The sequence below is a fragment of the Mirounga leonina genome, unplaced genomic scaffold (genome assembly GCF_011800145.1).
Source record: "Mirounga leonina isolate KUSES-001 unplaced genomic scaffold, KU_Mleo_1.0 Mir_95, whole genome shotgun sequence".
NCBI lineage: Eukaryota > Metazoa > Chordata > Mammalia > Carnivora > Phocidae > Mirounga > Mirounga leonina.
The window spans coordinates 6964483-6991071 of NW_023270865.1; the positions used below are offsets into that span (position 1 = coordinate 6964483).

The window sequence follows — 26589 nt, forward strand, 5'->3', positions numbered from 1 at the left end:
AGCATGAGAGGGGGGAGGGTCAGAGGGAGAAGCAGACTCCCTGCCGAGCAGGGAGCCCAATGCGGGACTCGATCCCGGGACTCCAGGATCACGACCTGAGCCGAAGGCAGTCGCTTAACAAACTGAGCCACCCAGGCGCCCCTATGATTCTAGTTTAATGGGCAACAAAATCACCGGTGTGGCAAAGTTTTTGAAATAAGACCCCACTACACTCATTTTCCACTTAAAATAATGGAGACCAAAACAAAAGACAGTAACAGATTCCTTTTACGTCAGAGAAGTAGTTAATAGCAGAAGAGTAACAATTATATAGTTCTCTTCTTCTCAGCCTCATCTTCTTAAAATATGAACCATGACGCTTTCCAAAAAACTGACTCGGACGGGATGCCAGGACAAGAGCCTCTGATTAGACACAGAAACAACAGCCTACGTCAGTAGATATTACACAGCGCTGAAGGCCAAAGGTCCGTACATGCACAGTCCAATATGGTACTCACTACCAGTAGATGACCATTTATATTTCAATTTTAACCAACTAAAGCAAAATTAAACATTCATTACTTCAGTTACACTATTAACATTTCAGTTCTCAAAAGCTACACCTGGCTAATGGCTACCATATTTTCCAGGATGGACTATAAGCATTTCCATCATCACAGAAAATTCTAGTGCACAGAGCTCCTTTATACTAATGGGTCCTCTTATCACCCCATTTCTTATTGTAGAAGTGGGAAAAAGTAAATGACCACGTAACGAAAATCAACCTTGAAAAGGAAAAAGAAAAGCTGTATGCTTATATCACAGCCAAAAGTACTAAATGTATGCTTCTCTGGTTTCTTCTCTCTGGTTTTAATAGCTAATTCCAAGAAGTGTTTTATCTCCTAAGTTAAAAAGTGACCTACAAATCAGCAATTTTCAGATGTGACAAAGTACACACGAGTCAAAAATAGATGCCTCCAAAGATTACCACTGAGCAGAATAGTATTTGAAAGAGAAGCTTTCTATGTAAGTTACTTCTCCTACATCAAGTTAACCTGAACTATAGGGTTCTTATCTCTTAATATAACTTTGGATTAAAACCTTTACTGATTAAACAGTTTATGTAGCAGGTTTTTCACTAAAGACCTGAATATCTTAGATTTTAAGTAGCCTTGCTGATGCGTACACACACACACACGCACTTTATTAAATGTTGCATGACGCATTATTCATAATTATCTTTCTCAACGTAAAGTTCTCACATAATGCTTGGCCTTAGTGCCGAGGAAATGTGGTAGTGTTTTCACAAACTGAGGTATAAGGGAGACACAATAAATTTACTCATTTAAATTCAACGACTTTCGGGCGCCTGGGTGGCTCAGTCGGTTAAGCAACTGCCTTCGGCTCAGGTCATGATCCTGGAGTCCTAGGATCGAGTCCCGCATCGGGCTCCCTGCTCGGCAGGGAGTCTGCTTCTCCCTCTGACCCTCCCGACCCTCCTCCCTCTCATGCTCTCTGTCTCTCATTCTCTCTCTCTCAAATAAATAAATAAAATCTTTAAAAAAAATAAAATAAAATAAAATAAATTCAACGACTTTCAACAAATGCATAAACTCTGTCACCACCACCTTAATTGTGATGTAAAATAACCTGCACTGACTCACAGGATCTCTCCTGAACCTTTGCAGTGAACTCCTTCCCTCGTCTGTGTCGAGGCAAACGTTAATAAATATTCTGTGACTTCAGTTTTATCGTCTATAGAATGTCACATACTGAGATAATACAGAATGTACAGTCTTGTATCTGGACTCTTTCACTTAGCATAATACTCTTGAGATTCATCCATTGTCTCTAGCAGTATTTTGCTTCTTTTTTTTTTCTTTTTTTTTTTTAAATTTTATTATGTTATGTTAGTCACCATACAATACATCATTGGTTTTTGATGTGGTGATCCACGATCCATTGTTTTCGTATAACACCCAGTGCTCCATGCAGTACGTGCCCTCCTTAATACCCGTCACCGGGCTAACCCATCCCCCCTCCCCCCTCCCCTCCAAAACCTGTTTGTTTCTCAGAGTCCATAGTCTCTCATGGTTCATCTCTCCCTCCGATTCCCCCCGCTTCATTTTTCCCTTCCTTCTCCTAGTGTCCTCCATGCTATTCCTTATGGTCCACAAAGAAGTGAAACCATATGATAATTGACTTTCTCTGCTTGACTTATTTCACTTAGCATAATCTCCTCCAGTCCCCTCCATGTTGATGTAAAAGTTGGGTATGCATCCTTCCTGATGGCTGAGTAATATTCCATTGTATGTATGGACCACATCTTCTTTATCCATTCATCTGTTGAAGGGCATCTCAGCTCTTTCCACAGTTTGGCTATTGTGGACATTGCTGCTGTGAACATTGGGGTGCATGTGGCCCTTCTTTTCACTACATCTGTGTCTTTGGGGTAAATACTCAGTAGTGCAATTGCTTGGTCATAGGGTAGCTCTATTCTTTTTTTTTAATTTTTTAATTTTATTTTTTTTTAATTTATTTTTTTAATTTTATTATGTTATTTTTTTTCTTTTTTTTCTTTTATTCTTATGTTAATCCCCATACATTACATCATTAGTTTTAGATGAAGTGTTCCATGATTCATTGTTTGTGCACAACACCCAGTGCTCCATGCAGAATGTGCCCTCCTCAATACCCACCACCAGGCTAACCCATCCTCCCACCCCCCTCCCCTCTAGAACCCTCAGTTTGTTTTTCAGAGTCTATCGTCTCTCATGGTTCGTCTACCCCTCCGATTTCCCCCACTTCATTCTTCCCCTCCCGCTACCTCCTCCTCCTCCTCCTCCTCCTCCTCCTCCTCCTCCTCCTCCTCCTTCTCCTTCTCCTTCTTCTTCTTTTTATTTTAACATATATTGCATTATTTGTTTCAGAGGTACAGATCTGAGATTCAACAGTCTTGCACAATTCACAGCGCTTACCAGAGCACACACCCTCCCCAGTGTAGTATTTTGCTTCTTTTTATTGCCCAGGAGTATCTAGTTCACATAACCAATTTGTCCATTCCCGTTGATGGACTTTAGAGTTGTTTCCAGGTGTTGGCTGGTAAGAATGAAGCTGTTATGAACCTTTGCATGCAAATCTTTCTGTCGACATTATTCAACACTTCATTACCTTTGGGCAAATACCTACAAGCAGTTTTGCTGGGAATTGACGGTTAAGTGTATGTTTAACTTTTGAAACGACTGTGTGTTTTCCAAAGTGGCTGCACCATCTTGCATTATCAACAGCATAGTGTAAAAGGTCTAGCTCCACCACATCCTTGCCAAAGCTTAGTACTATCAGTCTTTTAATTGTCATCGCTCTGTTGCATTTGTAGAGGAATGACTCCATGGCTGTCATTAGCGTTCTTCAAATTGTCTAAAGCTCTAGGCCATTTCTTAAAATTTGGATTATTTGGGGCACCTGGGTGGCTCAGTTGGTTAAGCGACTGCCTTCGGCTCAGGTCATGATCCTGGAGTCCCTGGATCGAGTCCCACATCGGGCTCCCTGCTCGGCAGGGAGTCTGCTTTGCCCTCTGACCCTATCCCCTCTCATGTGTTCTCTCTCATTCTCTCTCTCTCAAATAAATAAATAAAAAATCTTTAAAAAAAAAAATTTGGATTATTTTCTTATTAGACTGGAAGAATTTCCTTACATATGCTAGACACAAGACCTTTCGTAGATACACATTTTGTAATTATTTCCACATAACATCTGGCTGGCTTTTCCTTATTCTCAATGGTATCTTTGAAGAGCAAATATTTTTAAATTTGATGTGGTCTAATTTATACAAAAATACGTATGTGCTTTTTGTGCTTTTTTTATCCTAATAAATCCTTGCCTAATCCAAGGTCTCAAAATTTTTTTCAGGTTTCCTTCTAGAAGTTTTATAATTTTAACTCTGAACATTAGGCCAACGATCCATTTCAGTTCATCTTTGCATAGGAGATACCCAATTTTGTCCAGCATCAGTTGTCCATTCAGTTCATCTTTGCATATGAGATATTCAATTTTTTCCAGCATCATTTGTTGGAAGGAATATCATTTCCTCATTAAATTACCATGGCTACTTTGCTGAAAATTAACTGACAATATATGTGTGCATCTATTTCTGGTCTCTGCTTTCTGTTACATGTTTATCCTCGTGCAAACATCACATAGTCTCGAATTTAGGTATTGTCAGCCTTCCAACATTGTAATCTTTTCTCAAAACTATTTCAGCTTTTCTAAATCCTTTGCCTTGCCATAGAAGATTTAAAGTCAGCTTTTTGATTTACACAATAAAAGCACAATAAGATTCTGATTCAATTTGCATGACCCTCTAGACTGCAATGCATATGATATAGCTGAATTGATATCTTAACAACAACACTGAATTCCTGATTTATGAATATTTATCTCCATTTGTTTAGGTCTTTTTAATTTTCTCAGTAATGCTTTTGCAACTTTCAATGTTTGGCTCTTGCACATATTTAGTTAAATGTATCCTTATTTCATATTTAAGATGCCACTATAAATGATAAAATTTAATTTCAATTTCTAATTAGTTGATAATATATCACAATGCAATTGAATATTTTCATAATCACTTTGTATCTTAAAATCAGCAGCTCACACTTATTTGTTCTAACAGTTCTTTTTAAAATGTTAATTAGGATGTTCGTTATAGATAATCTTGTTTGCAAAAAAGAAGGAAAAAAGAAGTCAACTTTAACTCCTCCTAATGTGTATGTCATTTGTTTATTATATTACTTTCATTATAATATAGTATTTATCTATTATTACCTTTCACAGTGGTTAGAACAATGGTAACTAAACGTTAGACTAGAAGTGGAAAGAGTGAACATCCTTATGGTGAAAGCATTCAGCCTTTCACCATTAAGGATCATGTTAGATTTTGATTTTTTAAGCTGTCTTTTGTCAGGCTGTAGATAATTTTTACTCCTAGTTTTTTTGTTTTTTTGTTTTTTTATCATGAATGTGTGTTAAAAGTTATCAAATGATTTTTCCATATCTACTGAGGTAATTTTTTTAAAAGATTTTATTTATTTATTTATTTGTTTGTTTGTTTATTTATTTATTGAGAGAGAGGGCACATGTAAGCGGAGGGAGAGGCAGAGGGGAAGGGAGAGGAAGAGAGTAAGAATACCAAGCAGACTCTGCCCTGAGCATGAGAGCCCTACATGGGGCTCAATCTCAGGACCCTGAGATCATGACCTGAGCCAAAACCAACAGTCAGATGCTTAACTGACTGAGCCGCCCAGGTCCCCCGGAGATAAAATTTTTTTAAAAAATTAGTTAATACATTGATTTGCACTGATTGATTTTCAAGTGTTAAACCTTAGAAATCCCATGCAATCTTGCATTTATGGGATAAAACCCAGTTGGACATGATATATTATCCTTCTTACAGATTATCAGATTCAACTGCTAAAATGTTATTAAGGATTTTTGTGCCTATGTTTGTGAGAGATAATGGTCTGTAGTTTTATATTTTGGAATGTCTTCTCTGGTTTTGGTAAGAGAGTAATGATGACTTCTTTTAAAAGCTGAAAATTGTTCCAACCTGTTCTACTCTGGAAGAGTTCCAACTTCTTCTATACTGGAAAAGTAGAATGGGTGTCTTTTTTTTCCCTTTCCTTAAATATTTTTCTTTTTTTTTTTTTTTTAAAGATTTATTTCTTTATTTGAGAGAGCGAGAGAGAGAGTACATGAGAGGGGGGAGGGTTAGAGGGAGAAGCAGGCTCCTCGCCAAGCAGGGAGCCCGATGCGGGACTCGATCCAGGGACTCCAGGATCATGACCTGAGCCGAAGGCAGTCGCTCAACCAACTGAGCCACCCAGGCGCCCTCCTTAAATATTTTTCAAATTCACTACTGAAGCCATCTGGGTTTGAAGTTTTCTTTGTTGTAAGATTTTTAACTACAAATTGAATTCTTTTAATGGATATTAAATTATTCAGGTTATCTGTCTCTTCTTAAGTGAGCCTGGACAGACTGAATCTTCAAAGAATTTGCCCATTTCATCTAAATTGTCAAATCTATTGGCATAAACTTGCTCATTGTTTTTCTATTATTAGCCTCTTTACTTCTGTAGGCTCTGTAGATATGTTGCCTCATTCATTCCTAATATTGACAAATATGTATTCTCTCTTGTTCCTAACCAATCTGGTTAGAGACTTATTGATTTTGTTGATCTTGTTGAAGTGTTAGCTTTTAGTTTAATTGATCTTCATTGTAATTTTCCCCTTAACTGATTTATATTCTTATCTTCATTTTCTTCTTCCTCCTGTTTACCATAGATTTAATTTGCTTTTTATTTACTTCCCTAAGATCCCAAAATCATTGATAACAGATCTTCCTCTATCTCTAATACAAGCAAATGTACAAATTCCTCCCTAAGCTCTGCTTTAACTGCATGCCACAAATTTAGATATTTTGTGCTTTCGTTGTCACTCATATGAAAATACTTTAGCATTTCCCTCTTGATTTGTTCTTTGACCTGTAAGTCACTTAGAATTATATTGCTTAAAGTCCAACATAATTTTCCATATATCATTCTGTTATTGATTTTTACTTTGGTTCTTATGTGCTCATAGATCACACAGGCATGATTTCAATCCTTTTACATGTACTGAGACTTAATTTATGCTGGTCTATGTTTGGATTCCCCATCACTGTACTCTGCCTTGGAAACCACTTCCAGTGAACTAAGGCTATCACAGGACTCATTGTATTTATTTCCTTTGTCTAAGTATTACCATCCTGCTCTGCCATTCGCTATTGTCCACGATCTGAAAATGTACTTCCTAATATTTTGTCTGGTTTTCTTGTTTACAGCAAGAAGGTAAATCAAATCCCATGTTTCCATTATGGCCAGTTGGTAAAGTCCCACATATCATTTTTCATCTTAAAAATAAAAATCATCTCTTCACCAAATCTTGGTCAAATAATAGATATATAGGACAAAAGCTCTCTGATAGTCCATACACAATTTCTAAAATTAGTATTAGATGTTATGGTTAAAGACTCGAACATGAAAGAAGAAGCCACACATTCATATATTTTGCTCTGGTTTGCATTTTTAGTCCCCAGAGTAATTAATTTGGATTTCAGATTTATACCCTGATCGATGAATTTATCATGTAAGCTTTTGTTTCCCCACTATGAAATGGAGGATTTATGATTTCCATGCTGTGGGGCTTTATTTTTGTAGATATGCTTCTTAAAAGTAGGCCTGACCCTTTGGAATAAGAAATAAAAGCATGCAAATGAGTTCTAAATTTTACTGAATTGTGCTTATTAAATTCTGGCCCATTTTTTTAAAATTGAGAAAATGTTTAAATCTGACTTGAACCATTCATGTAATGATTTGAAAATTTCCCTTTAACTCGCAAATGAGAAGTTCTCAACATACCTTTGCATTATCCAGTGATTAACATTAAAACCCAGACAGAAGTCATGAAAACCAAATATTCAGATTTCTTGTTCGCTTCATCACCACTAGTTCCTCAAATTACTGTGCCTCAGAGTTTTGAAAACTTGCTAATAGTTAGGAGTGCTATAAGAGTGCTACATTTAAGCTCAAAGGCAGCGAACTGTAATGTTAGATATAATAACAGGGGGCGCTGTGGTCTCTGTACTTCCACATACACACCAATACACACAAACTCCCATTTCTCCTACTCAATAATCTTAAAAAGGTGGCATTATCATCCCCACACTTTTAAGTGCTAATGGAGGCACTGAATTATTAACTTGCCCAAGTTCACACATTGACTAAGTTACAGAACACAAACCCAAAATCTTGTCTCCTGGCCATGCTGCTCCTCCTACTCAACAGCTGGCTAATAATGATCTCAATTAAGGGGGCAAGACCAACTTCTAAGATTTCTCCTTTTATATATAGCAACCTCATACAGTACTGTTTCTTACAAGTCACTAGGGCAATTCTTTAACTTGGCCACCGTTCAAGGGATATTCATATTCAAATTATGTGACATGCTCCACAGTCCTCTAAAGTATCTGACTGTTCATCTACTGAAGAGTTCACTGCTTAGATCAACCCCGGTCTAGGCTTAGAGATTCTGAGGCCCTTCAGCAGCTGCGTGTTCCTCTCTTGCTAATATTAATATTGGCCTCCTGCTTCCTGGTGTTCAGGGCCACGACTCTAGTTTTTAGCCTGTTAGGCCACCATGGAAAGAACTTTTCCTTCACTTGGCTCCTAGGACATCTCTGAATATCCCTTCTCCATCTTATCTGCTGTCTCATCTCTCCAAACTCTATGTACTGAATTACTCCAGGGCTCACTCATTACACCTCTTCTCCTTTCTGCGTACACTCTTTCCCCTAGAGAGCTCAGCCAGACTTATCGATTTAAATGCTATCTGTGTGTTAATAACTCCCAAATGTCCACCTGTGGCCAAGACTGCTCCCCAGATCTCCAGACTTGCACATGCAACTATTTGACATTTCCACCTGGATGCCAAAGAAGCATCTCGAGCTTCACATGCCCAAAACTGAGCTCTAATACTCCTTCCAAACGTGACTGTCCCTTCCTCATCTTCCACTCTTCCAGTTGCTCAAATCAAAACCCTCAGGGTCCCTCTTGCCCTTCTCTTTCTCTCACAGCATGTACACAATTTGAAAGGAAATGCTTTGGACTTGACTTCCAAAGTCAGCTATATCCAGAACACGACCACTGCTCCCCGTGTCTGCTGCTAACACCCTCATCCAAGCCACTACCACCTCCAACCTAGATTGTTCACCAGCCGCCACTCTGGTCTCCCAACCTTGCTTCCCACTCATCCACCTGCAATTCGCTCCATCCTCAGCACAGCATACAGCACAATCCTTCCAAGTCATGTTAGATCCCATCAGTCCTCTACAGCAAATCTCCCAGTGGCTTCCCATCTCACTCAAGATGAAAACCAAAATTCTTAAAGGCCCTACAGGGTCTGGTCCCTGTTATCGTTCTGACCTCATCTCCATTTCTCTCCCCCCAATATTCACTCCACTCTGGTCATTCTAGCCTCCCTGCTGTTCCTCAAACTTACCAAGCATGATCCCACCCCAGGGCCTTTGCACTTGCCCTTCCCTCTACCCGGACCACTGTTTCCTCAGTTATCCCCCTGGCTTGCCCCTCACCTCCTTTAAGTCTAGACTCAATGCCTCCTGCTGTATGCATCATAATCCATGCAGAAAAACAGAAACCACCCTAGGTAGCTCAAATAGAGAAAATTCAACATAGGGAATTCATTGCAAAGACAACGTGAAAACTAAAAAAGCAAAAGGATGAAGGACTGGGCCTGAGAAAGGCAAAAGGAAGAATGCATGACCCACAGAGACGAGCAGCTCTAAAAAGCTGGGCTGGAGCCCGTAAGCACGTAGGGGCTGCTCTGCTCTTGTCCAGCAGCTCTGACGCAAGTGGGGATTGCCAGAAGGTGCTGCCTCACTCCTCGGCTGCACTCAGCTACTGGAGGCATCAACGTGGCCTTCCCTGGCCCTGTCCACCTCCTGCTGCCTCCTCCCATCCACACATCCCAACAGGAGCCCCATGGGCCTGGGAGCCTGAGAGATCTTTCAGACTCCCTGGCCCATCACACAGAGCAGAATAAAAAGGGGCAAGTGTGTGTCTTCAAGGCAACGGGAAAATGTCAGGCACCCCTGGTTCCCTCGATGAAACGGCAAGACCCCCCCCCATACTGAACTCCTTCCCTGCTCTCCACTTCTCCTCAGCCCTTATGTGACCCACTCTGCCTTATACCATCTTATTCTTGCCTGTTTCCCCTTGGAGAACGTCAACTCAGTGCACACCAAGATCACCACCTGTTTTGTTTACTGGGGTAACCCCAGGGACTGGAACCAGCCCATAACAGGCGCTCCATAGATACTGATTAAATTACTAACGAACTGGACCCTGCTTTTAGCCTCAAACAAGCAGAAGCTAAAAACACTCTTGTGTGCTGAAGCCAGGGAATCGAGTGGCACAAAAATTTAAAAAAAAAAATTTTTAATTAAAAAAAGGAGAATGACAATCGTTAATCGTTCATCTAGGAGCTACCACGAGCACTCTGCTAACCTGGCATCGGGGCCCCACTTTATTGATTTTATTAAATAGGGTTTGTGGTCTCCCTAACATGCAGCCCAGACGTCCTTTCAAGGTGGGAATGACCAAACAGTTTTACCACAACTTTGTCACATGGCAGATTGGAGGAATGTATCCATTCCCACACAGCTTACAACGTCATGCAACACGTGTGATTAGGCTCTCTGAGGCCACCCCTGAGTCACAGAGGGAAATGGGAAAGCAAGGGAGAAATTAAGGAACAACTCCTCCCATAAAGCCAGAGTCTATTTCTGGACCTTCTTCACCCCACACTAAGAAAGCTTCAGGAAATAAAAGGTTAGTGTGATGATTAAATTAGTAAACAAACTAAATTTAGAAACCTCGATGGAGTCCCTTCCGTGTCATCAATATTCTAGATCATCAGTAACAGGAGAACGTCAGCACCACTGTCTGCTGGAGATGGGACAATGCTTCGTCTCTCCAATGTAACCATGGCTGCTTGCCTTGCCTTGATATTAGAGTAAGACAAGAGAAGAAAAATCCAAGAAGAACACCGCCTCATTAAAACTTTATTCACTCTATATTTACTCTTCAGTTCTTACTTCATATATAAAATAAGGATACGATTTTTCTTTACCTTCAGTGTGAGAACGGATGAAGGGCCCACTTAATGCTTAGAAAGACTAGAATATGCCTACGGATAAATAAAATATACGAATACACCATCTGGGGCCAAATGAAATGACTACTTTAAATCAGAACCCTGGCAAGAACATTACAAAATCTTATTCCCCAGTTTTAATGCAATCACACTGCACTATTTCACTTATAAGCTATTCCATTTGTAGCCTTAAAATAATAGAAACTATTTCCCCGCTTAGACAAATCAATCAAAACACTTGAAATTTTTATCTCGAGATACAATATAGATGTTCAATCTTATTCATAATTTCATTAGTGGCCTTAGAACACAAAAAATAATACATAAGTTATTAATAATTCTCAAAACTCAATAAACCATTTTCATCAGAACCCAATCGTTACTCGTAAAAAAAAAAAAAAAAAAAAAAAAACACGAAACAGGCAATAGGGACTCTCTCAGCTCTCATCAGTCAAAGACCAATAGTGACATAAAAGTTCAATGTAGCAGGGACGCCTGGGTGGCTCAGTCGGTTAAGCATCTGCCTTCAGCTCAGGTCATGATCCCGGGGTCCTGGGATCGAGCCCCGCATCGGGCTCCCTGCTCAGTGGGGAGTCTGCTTCTCCCTCTGCTTCTCCCCCTGTTCATGCTCTCTCTCTCTCAAATAAATAAATAAAATCTTTTTTTTTTTTTTAAAGATTTTATTTTATTTATTTGACAGAGAGAGGCACAGCGAGAGAGGGAACACAAGCAGGGGGAGTGAGAGAGGGAGAAGCAGGCTTCCCGCCGAACAGGGAGCCCGATGCGGGGCTCGATCCCAAGACCCTGGGATCATGACCTGAGCCGAAGGCAGACGCCCAACGACTGAGCCACCCAGGCACCCCAAATAAATAAAATCTTAAAAAAAAAAAAAAAATTCAATGTAGGTATTGGAACCAAATCACCCAGTGAGTAACACATGGTGGTTTTACATTGCATTTCTTCTTTTTTTTTTTTTAAAGATTTTATTTATTTATTCATGAGAAACAGAGAGAGAGAGGCAGAGGGAGAAGCAGGCTCCCAAGAAGCAGGGGGCCCGGTGCGGGACTCGATCCCAGGACCCCGAGATCAAGACCTGAGCCGAAGGCAGACGCTTAACCATCGGAGCCACCCAGGCGCCCCACTTTGCATTTCTTCTAACACCTATGTGCCCTTGTGAAGGATCATGATATACTGATATTACAGAGTTGAAAAGTTGTGTATTTTTTTAAATATTCCATTTTTCAGATAGCACACTAGCAACAGACTTGAAAATAAGAAATGTATTCCCAAATGTAGTTTTTAATGTACAAAACAGGCAGCGGCATGTACCTTAGTGGCTTCAGTTGCAAATAGGTGGGAGTGTTTTGCCCCTGTGATTTCGACAGTACATTATATGAACCATTCAGTCATATGCACGATAACAGAAGTCAAATTATTTATGGAACCAAGAACTTGTAAGGATCCGTAACAACACTCTTCCTCCCCAAATAAACTCACAGGAGGGTAACTCATATCCTGTTACCAAACCAGAAAGAATCACACTTGGTTTACGTAGGTTTTACATTTTACAAAGAAAAGCAATGCCTTCAAGACAGTTTTCCACAGTTAGCTGCGTCTCGCTCTACCTATGCTCTAATCGGATTCATATGAAAACATTCAAACTAAACACTAAAATGAATTTCACACCATCTCTTTTTAATTAAAATAAATTGTCCTAATTCTTCCTTGGAGACAATAGGCCAGTGTCACACAAACACACGTATGATTTATAAAGGTCAAGTGGCCGATGTGACACTAGATGAATGGGGAGGAAACACTCGAAGCAATTTCAACCCAGGCTTAGGTACTCAAAGACTCTGAAGTCTCCAAAATCTTCCGGGAAACAGAAAGCATCTCCCGCAGCCCTTCCTGTAGGGATGAGGGTCCAGGTCCGAGAGAAGGGGTGCGACCCAGCCAGAGCCATGACACCACAGGACTGACTGGGGCACTGGACCCCAGAACGCCAAAACCCGGAGGAGAAATGGAGCGCCGTGGAACACCACAGAACTGTGGGACACGCGTGGACATGCAGGGGGCCGTGGGACCCGTGGAGCCATGGCACAGAAACGAGGCCTTCGGCTCCCTTCTGGCATCCCCATCCTTGGGCCTTGGAGGGTAACGGAGGCTGCCCACGCTACGCCTTCCTCAGCCCCACGGGGAGAACGTGGCACAGCAAGCAAGGCAGGGGTCCCAGGGACGGTGAGGCAGCCACGGACGAGCACAACTGGCAGGACAGTGGGCAGGAACGGTGGCTAATGGGGCGGCAGGACATGGGTACATGGCCACCTTACAGACTGGAAGAAAGACAGCCTCTCTCCGAGGTGGGAAGAGGCTGCAGGTCCCGGAAAGTGAACCCGAAGAAGACAGTCACAAAGTACGTCATTGACTATCATTGCCAACATTTAACAATTCAGCGCTTCCAACACACACACAAACACACTGGAATATAATTATATGATTCAAAAGAAAGATGCAGGATTTGTGAAAAGTATCTATACTATGGTATGAGACTAGAACCCAAGTTCACAATCCGATGCCGTACCCTTGTCATCATGGTTCCTTCAATCACCGAAGACTGCCCGTGGAGATAAAGACAGTTGTTTAAACGCGAGGGCCAGCGCCGCTCCCAGTCCTGTCCCGGGGATGGCCCAAGCTGGCACCCCATTCCCTCAGATGGCCCTCCCAAGATCGGGGGCCAAATGTTGCTAATCCCCTATGAAGCATTCCTACAACTCTCTCCAAAGTCCCAAACCAAATCTCCGGCCAATCGGTGAATCCGTAAGTAGGAAGGCAATCAACGGGGACACCACGGAGTCAGAGATCAAGATCTCGGGGACCCTAGAGTGGAATTTATAGCGCTCGCCTGATTCCACAGGCAGAGAAGTAATCTTCGTAATCATTAACATAAGCACTACCAGCTACAGCACTGAAGAAAGGCGTCCGAGGTGGAGAAAGCCGAAGTGTGGCATGACTCACCCCACTGGCAGTCTTCCTCTGTGCCTACTGCGGAATTGTTCCCCATAAACCAATCCCTATAAGTGGAGCACAATCTAAATAGCAAGCACGCTGGGTAAACTTTAATCAATAAACAAACAAAGGCAGGATATGGCACCATTGCCTTAAGTGGACATTAAACATTTAAAACTCATTTCAGAGACGGTTATGAGACTCAGTAAGCATGCTGAGAAACATGCTGTCTTGAAGGGTCACTATTTTTTCCCTCTTTATTGGAACAGACGTTTAAGCAAATGACAAGGACAGAAGTGTAAATGGTGCATCTGCAATGGGTCAGGGTGTTTTAGCAGCCCCTCCACGATCAAGGATAAATGTTCCAGAACATGCAGTCAAGGGAGTAACCTTGCAAACACAGCAAGCTGTTAGAGCGTGTTGAGCAATGAACTCTGCTAGACAAGAGAAGGCCCACGGTGGCAAGTATTTTACCTAGGATGGGGGAAAAAAAAAGATCCTGCCAACATCTTCCACCTACCCAGGTAAATCGAAGCAAGACTTCAATAAAACGTGCTTCGTTGTATCCAGACATGACCGTAGCATCTGGTCCACTTCATCAGGAGTCTCTTGTGCAGAGAGCCTCCCATGTACAACATTAAATCATGAAATTTTAAGTGTACGCGGAAATCCAGATTTTAAAAGTCAAGATTACCCAGTCCTGCCTTTATTTCTCCAGTGTTCCATCCTGCTTTCTCGAACATTCTCGTAGAGCCGCGCTTCACACAGGAGTGTTCATGTAGCACACCCGCGGCCCCCTGCTCAGCGGCAACATCAGCCGTTTCAAAGACTAGCTGGGCTCCTAACACCACCCCCCCGCCCAGGGAATCTCTGGTGTATATTGTGATTAACAGCCTCACCCCTTCTTCAGAGAAGCACTTCCTTCCTAAAGCCCCCATGCTCTCGGCCCATGGCCTGCCTCCTCCTTCTCAGCCAAGATGCAGAGATGGAGGTCCTCGGGGACCCCTTCCCCGTGCAGCCACCCCCACCCGCGTATGTTCCTGCATCCTGGGTGCCCCAGCCTCCCTCCCTCCAGACTCACTGGAGGTGGGGTCTGCTTCCTGTAAGCTAATCTCCCACCTGTGCCCAGTATCCTATCCCCTCCTACGGCCCCAGGGACTCTGTGTAATCAATTATCTCCTCCTCTCTTCAGCCTCTTCCTTCACCTGGCCTTTCCCCATCACCACTTAAGGATGATTAAGTGACGCTCTCTTAAAAGCTGTCCCCTGCTCTCACATCCCTGCTGGCTGAGTCAATAACTGTCTCCTTTTATATCTCTTCCTTCACCTCACATTTGTTTCTCTGCTCATTACCATCGAGGTTCTTCCCCCAGCCCTGCCCTGAAACTGCTCTGATGTATGCCACTGCTTACAGGTTTGTGTTCCCCCGAAAAAGATACGGAAGTCCAAACCTTAGTATCTATGAATGTGACCTCACTTAGAAAGAGGGTCTTTGCAGGTGTAATTAGTTAAAATGAGATCATGCTGGGTGAGGGTGAGCCCTCCATCCAATGTGACCAGTGTCTTTACAAAAAGAGGAGAAGACAAAAAGACAGCCACACCAAGAGAATGGCATGTGGGTACAGACTCAGGCTGGAGGGATGCACCTACGAGCCTGGGACCGCCAAGGACTGCGGACAACTCCCAGAAGTTAAGCAGAGGCAGAGAGGGATTCTTCCCTAGAGCTGTCAGAGAAAGCGTGGCCCTGCTGACACCTTGGTTTCTTCTTTCTTTTTCTTTTTCTTTTTTTTTACTTCTAGCCTCCAGAACTATGAGAGAAAATATTTCTCTTGTTTTAAGTCACCCAGTTTGTCATATTTTGTTAGAGTAAACCTAAGAAACTAATACACAGATCATAGGACTTTCAGTGCTATCTCCAGGAAAGTCCTGGACAAACCAGGATGACGTTGTCACTCTGCCCTCTGGCCCACGTCAGCCTCGAACTCTGCATCATCCCATGCTCGGAGGGATGCCTCTCCCTTCTTGGATCCCATGATGCCTCGCTCTCAGCCAGACAGCCCATCTGAGGGCGGGTAGGGACTCAGCTTTCTCAATCTGAAATCATCATTTTCGATTCCCCTTCTTTATTCCGTATGGAATCAACAGCCAAGAACTTGGGGATCATACACAGTGCCTCCTTCTCCCTCCTGTCCTACATCCATGAAATCATCAACACCTACGCATTTCTAGAATTCACCTAATTCTTTACATTTCTGCTACCATCCCTTTAGCTTAGTGCCTCATGACTGCTCGCTCTGATCACAGCGGCAAACTCAGGATGGGCTCTCCCTGCTGCCTTTGCCATTCTGAACACGGAATCTGTCCAGATGGGGGAGCTTCTTAAGGGGCCTTCAGATGCCGGACAATATTGAACCCCTACAACTACTTCGGCCTCATCTCCCTCCACCTCCTCTCCATAACCTAAATGAAGATTTCGTGGCTCACCTTACAGGAGACTTGCCAGGACCTGCTATGCTCCTCTCCCTCACTTGCTCTTTTTCTCTCCCCGAGACGTCTCTCCATTCATCAGACTCATAAACACCTTCTAACAATCATTTGGGACTCAGTTCTGCTGTTGCCTCATCCCAGAAACCTGTAACAACTCTCCTAAAACCCAGGCTCTCTGGTTCGGATGCCCCTCTCCTGGGCTCCCACAGCACCCAGCCAAGACACCTGTTAGGACCCTTAATAGAATGTAATGCAATGTTCCTTTTGGCTTATATTCCTTGAGATATTCTAAACCCTTAATGGGGACCATGTTTTTTGCTCTATCTCCTCAATATTTAGTACAAACAGGCACATAACAGGCACCTGTTAAATGTTTGTAAATCATTTGCTCCAACTTAAACATATGCAAGTTGAAATTATGCTGAGAGGTCATTTACAAACTATGGGATTAGTCCAAATCCCGAAGAGTGATAGTACACTCCACGGGAAAGGGCGGTGGGAAACAGATCCTCATACCCAGGGGGAACGAGAATACAGAATGGCTCAACCTTCATGAAAGGGAATTGGGCAATATCTAGCAAAACCACATATGCATTTATCCTTTGACATAGCAATCCCACTGCTAGGATTCTTTTCCAGTGGTACCCTTGTAAAGGATTAAGAGATGTCTGCAGTAGGCGTTACTCATCATAACACTACCCATGACCACCAAGGACAGAAAGTACCCTAAACACCTCCCATTGGGCTGATGCTGAGTACACTACGGTTCATCACACGATGGAGAACTATGCGCTCTGAAAAGGAGTGGCATGGAGGGTGCCACTAGGGAGTGGACTCCAGGATATACCACCATGTCAAAAAGATGCTAGACCGAGAAAAGAAGCACGGACCTTAAAATAGAAGTGAAAGTTTAGCTGAGTGCAGAGAGAGGGAACAGAGTGGAGAAAACACAAGCGAAGGCAGTTTCTCTGAACACGCCTCGTTTTCATTAATGAAACTCTGCAACACTACATAATAAGGTAAAGTTTTGTTAATTTCTAAAAATCAAAAGGGAAATTAAACAAATGAAACGAACCAGGTTTTGAGTTGGCAGCATAACCATGCAAAAGGAAATTCCTTCAAGTGAAGTCATTGCTTTAGTTTCCCAAGGACATTGGTAGCCCGAGGACTAAAAGAAGAGAAGCAGACCATCTTATAGCACTTGAGTCGTCAAAAACGACTGGAGCTGCTTGACTCTCTCTGAAACGATGCAGGGTCTACTGCAGGAAAAGGCAAAGGAATGACTGTGGTGGCTGCAGAGACTCAGGATTCTGTGCCCAGGACAAAAAGACACAGACAGAAGGTAGGAGAGGTTCAGAAAAACCCTAGGATCTTAGAGATGAACTGGAAGCATCCAGAGGAATTATGGTGCTTTTTAAAAAATTTTTCCTGAGCTCTGTACACTGAAAAGACCTAACACTGGGGATGTCCGTGCTTAAATCAGCCCAAAATGGCTGATTCTCAGGTCTACGGAAGGAAGCGGCTGAGAAGAATCAAGAACATCTTGCTGTCCCAGAGAGTAAGCAAGCTAGCAAAGGCAACCTGGGTTATGTCAGAATAGTTCAGAAGCCCACTTGAAGACGCTTCCACGGGCTTAAAATGAGATGATTTCACCCCCTATAAGCATCAAAACTGCAATTGCTTGAAATAATTCAAATGTTAAAAATCCATGTATTAACAATGATTCTAATAACCAAAATAAGAAAACAAGACAAAACAAAAAGTAAACATAACATCTTACTTGCTCCCTTTGGATAATGTTAGAGAACCAACTAGTCTTTAAAAAAACAAAAAACAAAAAAACTAGGAAAGGGAAGAAAAGGACAAAAGCATTAATTCTGACTTTCCTATATGAGCTGTAGCCTCAAGATATTCACATAGTTGATAAGGGAAAGTTACTTTATACAGAAATATTCTTGTTACTAAATGAAGAAGGAATAATAAAATTAGGAAATCCCAGCTTTACACCGTTGAATGAATCGGTAGATTCCGGCCATGACCATCACGGACTGCTAATTTCACACTAGACAAGACCTGCCTTCCTACAGATGGACACGGTACCATCCGTGCCACAGGGGAGACAGAAAGATTCGAACCTGAATCGAAGCCTCCTCTTGATACCTCTATGAATTCACACAAATATTCGAGACAGAACTTTTGAGCACCAAGGGGATGCACTTGGCAAAATCCAGACTGTGGGAAATGCTATAGGACAAAGAGCTCGGATTTCTTCTGTAACTAATTTGCAAAGGAAGCAACAACAACTACAACAAAACAGAAGACCAACCAACTGAAGTGTATGAGCTCCATTTAGATCCTGATTCAACCCAACCGTTAACAACAACAACAACAACAAAAAAAACGCATCAGCATTCATGAGACCATCAGGGATCTCACAATACTCACTGGATGTCAGATGATTTTATGGAATTGGGTTTGTTTTTTTGTTGTTGTTTTTTTGGGTTTTGTTTTTTTTTTTTTTTTGCATTTTTGGTCTGATGCAATCATGGCACCGGGAATTCCCTTTCTTTCATAACCATGTACTGAAATATTATAGATACAATTATATGATTTTTTGAATTTGCTTCAAAATAATTTGGTGGGTGTGGGGTGGAGCATGCATGTGGATTTAAAAGAAAAAAGGTGGGACATGAATTAATAAATGTTGGGTTGGGTGTTCCTTAGATTATTCTTTCTATTTTTGCAGATATTTGAAATTTTTCATGATATAAAGTTTAAAACATAAAGCTATTTATTGGATGAATTATTAAAATATAATATCTGATTAATTATAGTTGGTTTGGTAATATAACTGTAAGTTCCTTGAGGACAGGGACAAAGACTAATTTATTTTTCATCCTGAAGGCTTAGAGTACCCAGGGTAGAGAGAGCCCTAAATAAATTTTGATAAATAAAAGAAAAAAATGACTGGACACACATACTAAGTAATTAATCCTACAGATCCACTGACATTCTTAAGACATTAAATCAATTCTGTCTGCCATGCAGTGTGACATAGGGAGATCAAGGCATTTAAGTTTTGTGGTAAGACTAAGGCTTTGTTGGGAAACGCTGAAGTGAATTTTTTGTTACTTGGTTTTATTATTATTTCTGTAGATCACATTTTTAGCCCCTGGTTCGAATGCCTAGGAGGCTCGCAGCACCTTTAAATAAAGGCGGCCTTAACAATGGGATTTTCTACCCATAATAACTCCAATTTTGAATTCTTCTCGAGATTGTAGTGATCAGTTTCGGAATAGGAAGTTCTTGCAATGGAGAATTTTGCACTTGTACTTGTATTTTAAATGATGTCTAAAACACGAGTCACAGAATGACAGAGCAATAACCATTGTTATTCTCTATCACTGACTATGGAAAATGCATGTAAGTGATACCCTTGCAGTCCGAGGGTGCCTGCCCCTCACCTTTATAGGAAATGACCGGGTGCTCCGCTCTCTGGCACTGAGATGCATCTGTTTCCGGCTGGGCGAGTCTCCACCACCCCAGGCTGGAGAAGAGCCATGCAATGACGCAGGTCCCCTTCATGGTGGGCAGACGGCCTTGGACTCTGGGCACTTGTCTTCTAACCAGAAGCTCGTCTTCCTGTCATGTGGGGCAAGTGCCTAAAACACACAAAAGAGAACAATTAGATGACTGTGAGTTCAGGTTCTCCGGTGGGTGGTCTTTTAGTTAAGCCTCATCACTAGCTTTAAAAAAGGAGAGCCTTCGAGGGCTTGGACAAACTTACCTTTTTCTAGGTGGTATTTCAAATACATGTGAGTATGTCTTGGTACAGACCTCTCTTCCGGCCCATAGTTTTATGAAATAACCCATTTATTATAAAAGGAGAAATGTTCAAGTTTAACCCGTACCAAGTCATCACTCCTGAAAAAAGCAGTTTAACAGCTGGGACCGCTGATGGTTTTTCCCTTAGAATATCTTCCTCGCCCCCTCACGCTAGCACAGATCCATGCGTGGAAACCCTGAGGATCCCTGCCCTTCCCTTTTTGACATCCAAAGCCCCTGTTTAACACCACGACCACTGTCTTCTCTCAATAACCTGATACTATGCTACCCAACTCTTAAAAATTGCCCATATTTGGTGAATGTATCCTTTGAAATTTATAGATGACCTGCCTGCAAAGCTTCTGGCTGGAAATCCAGCATGAATCAAATAAAAAGCCATAGTGAGCACCTACTGGGTGAAATGAAATTGCTAGGCTGGGAGCTGGGAGACTTTAAAGATTATGAATAATTTAGAAGACTAATAAGCTTTAAAATAAGATGGGCTTGTAAAAATAACTGTAAGCCAAGCCATTAGAAAAGTGTGGAAAGGGGCAGGAGTGTTTTAGGACTTAGGAGAGCACCACCACCATTTAGAGGAACCCAGGCAGGTCCCGTGCAGAGCTCACATTTGGGTTTCATACTGAAGAATAAAAAGGATTTCAACAGATGGAGGATTCTGGAAGTGCATTTCATGCCAAGGGAAGGGGGATGAAGACGTGCTCCTGAGGAAGGAGGCGGTAATAACAGTTTGGGGAACAGTTTACTGTACTTGAGCCAGATCCCAGGAGATATAAAGGAGAGTTAGTGGGAAGCAGTTTAGACAGGGGCTTGGGTTAAGATCTGGAAGGGGCCCTACACCAACGTCTGAGGTCTCTATTTCTAGTCAACAAGCTACCATGGTAGAGTAACTGCAGAAGAAATGTAAAGGGTTGTTCTCAGAATAGTGTATGCAGGAAATTGGATAGAGAAGAGCATAAAGATAGAGAAGTTAATTTGAACCTACAGTAACTATTCAGGAGAGAAATAAATGAAGCTGTGACTCTGGGTGTTATCGATGTGAATAAAAATTCAGGCAAGCACAGCAAACACTCAGTGTGATGGGAAAGGGGAAGTATGGCAAACTAAACATGGCCACGACTTCTTCGACCCATGAAAGCCGGGTTTATGCCCGTTCTCTTGAATCTGGATTGGCTCTGTAACTGCTTTGTTCATTCGAATTTAACTAAAGTGATGGCTTGCTAGTTTCCAAGCCCATACCCTAAGAACCTAGCAATTTCCACTTCCTGTCCCTTAGAACACATTCTCTGGGGTGCTAAGAAACCAGAATCAGAAGTCCCAACTAGCCGAGACAGCCATGTTACAGAAGCCACATATAGGGACTCCCAGGGACATTTCCCACTGAGGCCAGCTTCCCAGCCATCCCCACCAAAGCTGAGTAAAGCTGAAACCCACCGAGTAACCTCAGTATCACAAGAGCAAAAGAATCACCCAGTTGAGCCCTGCCCAAATTCCTAACCTCCAAAGTATGAAATATAACAAAATGGTGGTCGTTCTAATCTGCTACATTTGGGGCAAAAGAAAGCAAAGGGGCACAGACTCAAGACAGAGAATACAAGTGACCATAAGAGCAGTAATGCCTCTCATTTAGATATCATAATCAACAGAAGAACTTTATTTAGATGAGAATATGATCATTCAGTTTCACGTGTGTGGGGTTTAAGATGCTGAGAGGATATTTAAGGGAAGACAGCAGACTGCTGCAAAGCCAGGTTGGGTGCTAAGAAAAACAAGAATTCAGAGACAGAACTGGAGGTTTGGAATGTTTACATTCTGGATGGGGCTAAGCTTCACCAGGGGAAAGCAGGGAAGCAAAAGAAAGGGTTAAAGAGAACCACCTACTGGGAAACTGCAATTGAACAAGTGACCCCCACAAAGAGAAGGAAAACAGAGATGGAGCACCAAGGGCACAGGGCAACACAGAAATCCAGTAGGACTGGAGCACAGACATTACACATTTTATTTTCATTTTTTAAAGACTGAGTTGTTTATTTTAGAGAGGGAGCGGTGGCGGGGGGCGGGGAGGGGGAGGCAAAGGAGAGAATCTTCATCAGGACAAGGAGATCTGGACCAGGGGCACCAGTCCGACAGACGGGGGCGCTACCTGGTCTTGACCCCGAGACCCAGCACAAGTCCACCAGGAGCTAAGAGCAAATTCTTCCCTTGCACGTAATTCTTCCATGTGTCAACACAGACAGACCCGCTGCCCATGGACTTGCCCTACACTGAGAGTAGTCCTCACTCCTGTCTCCAGCCTGACTCGGCTGCCTCCGGAAGGAAAGGTAGAGAAAAATCACGCAAGCGCCTAGAACATGCCTTCCCTGGGATCCGGAAAGTGACAGAGAAGCGGGACATGCCCTGTCAAGTTAAAGAGCAGCTAAAATAGGACACGGAGTTCGACTGGTGAGGAGACAAAATTACAGGCTGGCCACGTTAACCTAAGGAAAGCGGGTTTAATGAGAACAGGTGATTTTTAGAAGTTTGTAATTTTCAGGCTATAACATGCTACCTCTTTTCTCAAAATAAAGACACTATAAACAGCCGTCCCGGGAAGGTGCCAGGGAAGGGCATTCAGTCTTCACTTAGAGTGGGCTTTTCTCAGATGCCACCCGGGGAGGCTGAGTCCTTGAATGTCTTCTCCTCTGCATAGCGTAGATCTCAAGAGCAGGTCCCTCCATCCTGGACTCGGCAATTCTAACTTCCCCTGAATATAATAAAGCTCTCGCCTCTTGGGCAGGGGCATATTTATACCAGGGCTTTGCATGCACCATCTCAGCACTAGTGACAATTAGAGCCAATCATCTGTTCTGGTAGCTGCCCTATGTATTTAACAGCATCCCTGGTCTCGACCCACTCAATGCCAATAGCGCCCCTGGCCCCACGTGTGCCAACCAAAATTGGCTCCATTGCCAAATTGCCCCCAGTTGAGAAGTTCTGATTTATATGGATCACAATCCCTCTCCTCTTTAGAAATTAGACAAGCTGTCATCACTTGAAAGTTCATTTTAAAATACTTACATAAATCACCCAACTGACTTTGTATTGACTCATTTCAGCAAAACTCCAATAAAAATGAATGTCCCGTTAATTACGACTACTTGTTTCGCTGGGGAGATACGTTAGGAAGGAAATTTCAAAGGATCAATTTCAATAAAAGTTGTTCTGGTGTCATCCTAGGCACCTCTGGAAAATTCAAAATATATTAGGTGATTTCATGCTAAATAAGTGATTTTGCCAATAGGCAGATGTAGCACAACAGGCTGGTTTGGGCTACAAAATAAAACATTTTTGTTGCATCTACTTTAAAATCCCTGAAGCCTTCCTTTTAGTTTCCTGATGTGGGAGGAACCCCCTATAAGCTCCATCTAAATAAGCAAAACTCTGTATATAAGTGTTTGTGCAATAAATAACATTTCCCATTCACACCCACACTGCAAATGAATAGGCTTTGGTGAAAAAATGACTATTCCTTTTAGTCTAAAAAAAAAAAAAAAAAAATGCTGTCAGATAAAAAAGAAATCCAAAGAATGAAAGCTTACACAAAAAGTTTTGCTTAGGGAACAAAGTCTAACCAGTTATTAATAAAAACAGACCTAAAATAAGCTTAATGTACTTCTGGGCAGGGGAAGCAGTGTTTCCTCTGAGCTCCAGACCTACTGTATGTTTGGAAGCGGCCGGACCCCCCGGGGCAATTCAGAATCCACAGAAACCCTCCGGCCCAGCTCCTACCTGCTGGCTTGAAGGACTTTCATGGGAGAGAAGATGCCTGAGTCGGGCAGGGAACAGAGCCACCGAGCTGACCGAGAGGGTTCAGGTAGCCGGGCCCCATGCCTGCCTGCTTGCCTGTCTTCAGCCCAACTGTCCTTGTATCAACGGGATGAGGCTGCCCGGGGGCCCCCGCATTGTGAGCAGCCAGTCCGTGGAAACATCAGAAACACAAACGGCACAACAGGTAGGAGGGGATGGACAGACACTTCTTTCTGCAAGGTTGACGTGTCATCGATCTTCCCACCTCTTGGCCCTATTCCAAGGCTCACCCAGAGACTAAGTCCCAGCCCAAAGTGAAAGCAACATTCCACTATCCGGCACCCCCGACACCCCTTGGCATGGCCAAATACAGTGGCGCGCAGTCATCCTCTGCTGAGAGGTAAACAGCCCTGCCCTATTCAAAAACCCTCAGGAAGGAAACCCAAGGAACCCAAGGAAAGGAGGGTGCCTTTCACCCACAACCCGTCCGCTAATGCCACGGCCACTCCTCCCCCTGCAAAGGCTTCCCGCCAGCCTCTCCGGCCTAAGCAGGGTCCTCAGAGGAAGCCTGGCACACACATCAGTTCATCGGCTGGTGCGGCGGGCCCCGGGCCAGCCCCGAGTCAGCCCCGAGTCCGCGACACCAAGGGTCACGCTGGTTCCCCCTTCTGCGCACACAGCGGCCGCCCACGCAGCAGTTCCCTTCGGGGAACCACGGGCTACCAATTACAGAACCTGCTTCCTCATCACTGCTTGCATGGGGGCTCACACGACCTGTCCTGTTTCTGAGTTTGACTTATTTCATTATGGACTGAACACATCGTTACGGTCCCGAGACGATGCGTTCCAACATGCTCACCCGGCCGTCCGCATGAATCAGGAATGGCACGGCCAACATTCACCCATCCCTTGCCCTGAGCAAACAACACCAGGAGGTGGTTTGTGCTGTCCCCTGGCACGTGAGACAGGAAATGAGTCAACAACCCGCTGAATTTGAGGTGAAGGGCAGGTGAGATCACTCTGCAGCTGAGAAGGCAGAGGCTCAGCCAGGGTCAAAGATCCTACAGGTGAATGAATCTAAGACCAGGGGAGGGAGGGGCGGCCTCTAGCCAACCACACTGAAGGGGGTCACCTGAGCTCAAGGTACAGCCCTCCGACACAGCAGGGCAAAGATGCAGAGGCCACAGTCCAGGCAAGAACTGTCAAGCAAGTGAACGTCTACCCCTGCATAACTGTCAACCAGAAGTCAGAGCGAAGTCTCAGGAAACACAGGAGAAAGAAGACAGAAGCCATGGCGTCTAAAGAGGTTTCAGCTACAGTGTTCAGAGAAGAGGAATGAGTGGATGCTCCCGGAGGACCAAAGCGCGGGCTGTGTTCGGGGCTGGAAGGCACGTATCTTGAATGAATCCATGGTCTCTCTTTAGGATAGTATCAGATACTCTAGGTGCTGAACAGGAAATGGGATTAAATGAAGAATCAATAAAACAATAAACTTGCGTTAATGCACAGTGCTCGAGTAAATAGATTCTTCTAACCTTTTTCAAAACCAATAACTGAACATTTTATTCTTTGGGAAATAAAGTGAAATTAAAGCTCTCTTGTTATTGAGTTGAGTCAATGAGGAGAATCAGGATGTTCCCAAAACATACTGCCTTTTTGCTTGTTAACATACATTTTTTTGGTAAAAATTTTTATATTATTTTAACCCATGTACCTTGACTGCCAAGTTTCAGCCAAAAAGGATTGAACGTAAATGACTTAGAGAAATATTTTAGGAACGTGTTAATGAAAACACGGACTGCCCGGACATACAGGGGCACCCCTCGTGGCCACCTTCAGGTAACTGGATAAGAAGTTGGCTCTGTTACTCATAGATTTTTATCCTATTTGAACAGAGATAAGATGGAATGTGATGACTATATAAAATGACCTCATGATATAAATTGGGAAAAAGCAAACATTAAACGATTTTATACATTTCAGTAATGGTTTGGCTCCAGTGACCTTGTTTTATATCTCTCTTCAAAGGGAACTGTTACTACCGTTTTGCCTATTTCCCCTTGTTTAGCCCCAGATCGCCTGGAGGAACCATAAAAATAAATGAAGTCCATTAGATAAAATTATTATTTACACAAAGGCAATATTATCTGTCAGCAGGCTTTAAAACTAAGTGAAAGTTCACTCAATCCACTTCTGTGCTAGCTAAAGCAACCAGAAGCCCGAAAGAAAGAGATGGAGAGAGAAGAAGGAAGGAAGGAAGGAAGGAAGGAAGGAAGGAAGGAAGGAAGGAAGGAAGGAAGGAAGGAAGAAAAGAAGGAAAGGAAGAAAAGAAGGAAAGGAAGGGAGAAAGGAGGAAGGGAGGGGGGAACGAGGGAGGGAAGGAAGGGAAGGAAGGAAGGAGAAGGAGAAGAGAAGAGAAGAAAAGAAAAAAGAAAAGAAAAACAGGGAGGGAGAAGAAAGAGAGGGAGAGAGGGAAGAAAGAAAAGAAAAATAATGGGCCCTTCAAGGCAACACAACTGTATCAACAATTTCTAACAGATTCATCCAGAGACATTTCCCCAAGGCAGGAAATTCATATGGACACAATCAGAAATCAAGTGATAAATGACTCATGGTGGATAAATTACTATTCATAGCTCCCACTGGTTTTATTTTTTATTTTTTTAAAGATTTTATTTATTTATTTGACAGAGAGAGGAAGCACCAACGGGGGTAGAGGCAG

At 42.8% G+C, this 26589-nt stretch overlaps 1 protein-coding gene across 1 annotated transcript in view; it reads right to left on the reverse strand.

The window, feature by feature from the left end:
* The window catches only part of SEMA5A (semaphorin 5A), a 466526-nt gene that overhangs the window by 282744 nt on the left and 157193 nt on the right, over positions 1 to 26589 (reverse strand). The window contains exon 3 of the mRNA XM_034998860.1: positions 19703 to 19900. Coding sequence (XP_034854751.1) covers positions 19703 to 19823 — 121 coding nt within the window. The 5' untranslated portion in view covers positions 19824 to 19900. The remainder of the gene's footprint in view (positions 1 to 19702; positions 19901 to 26589) is intronic.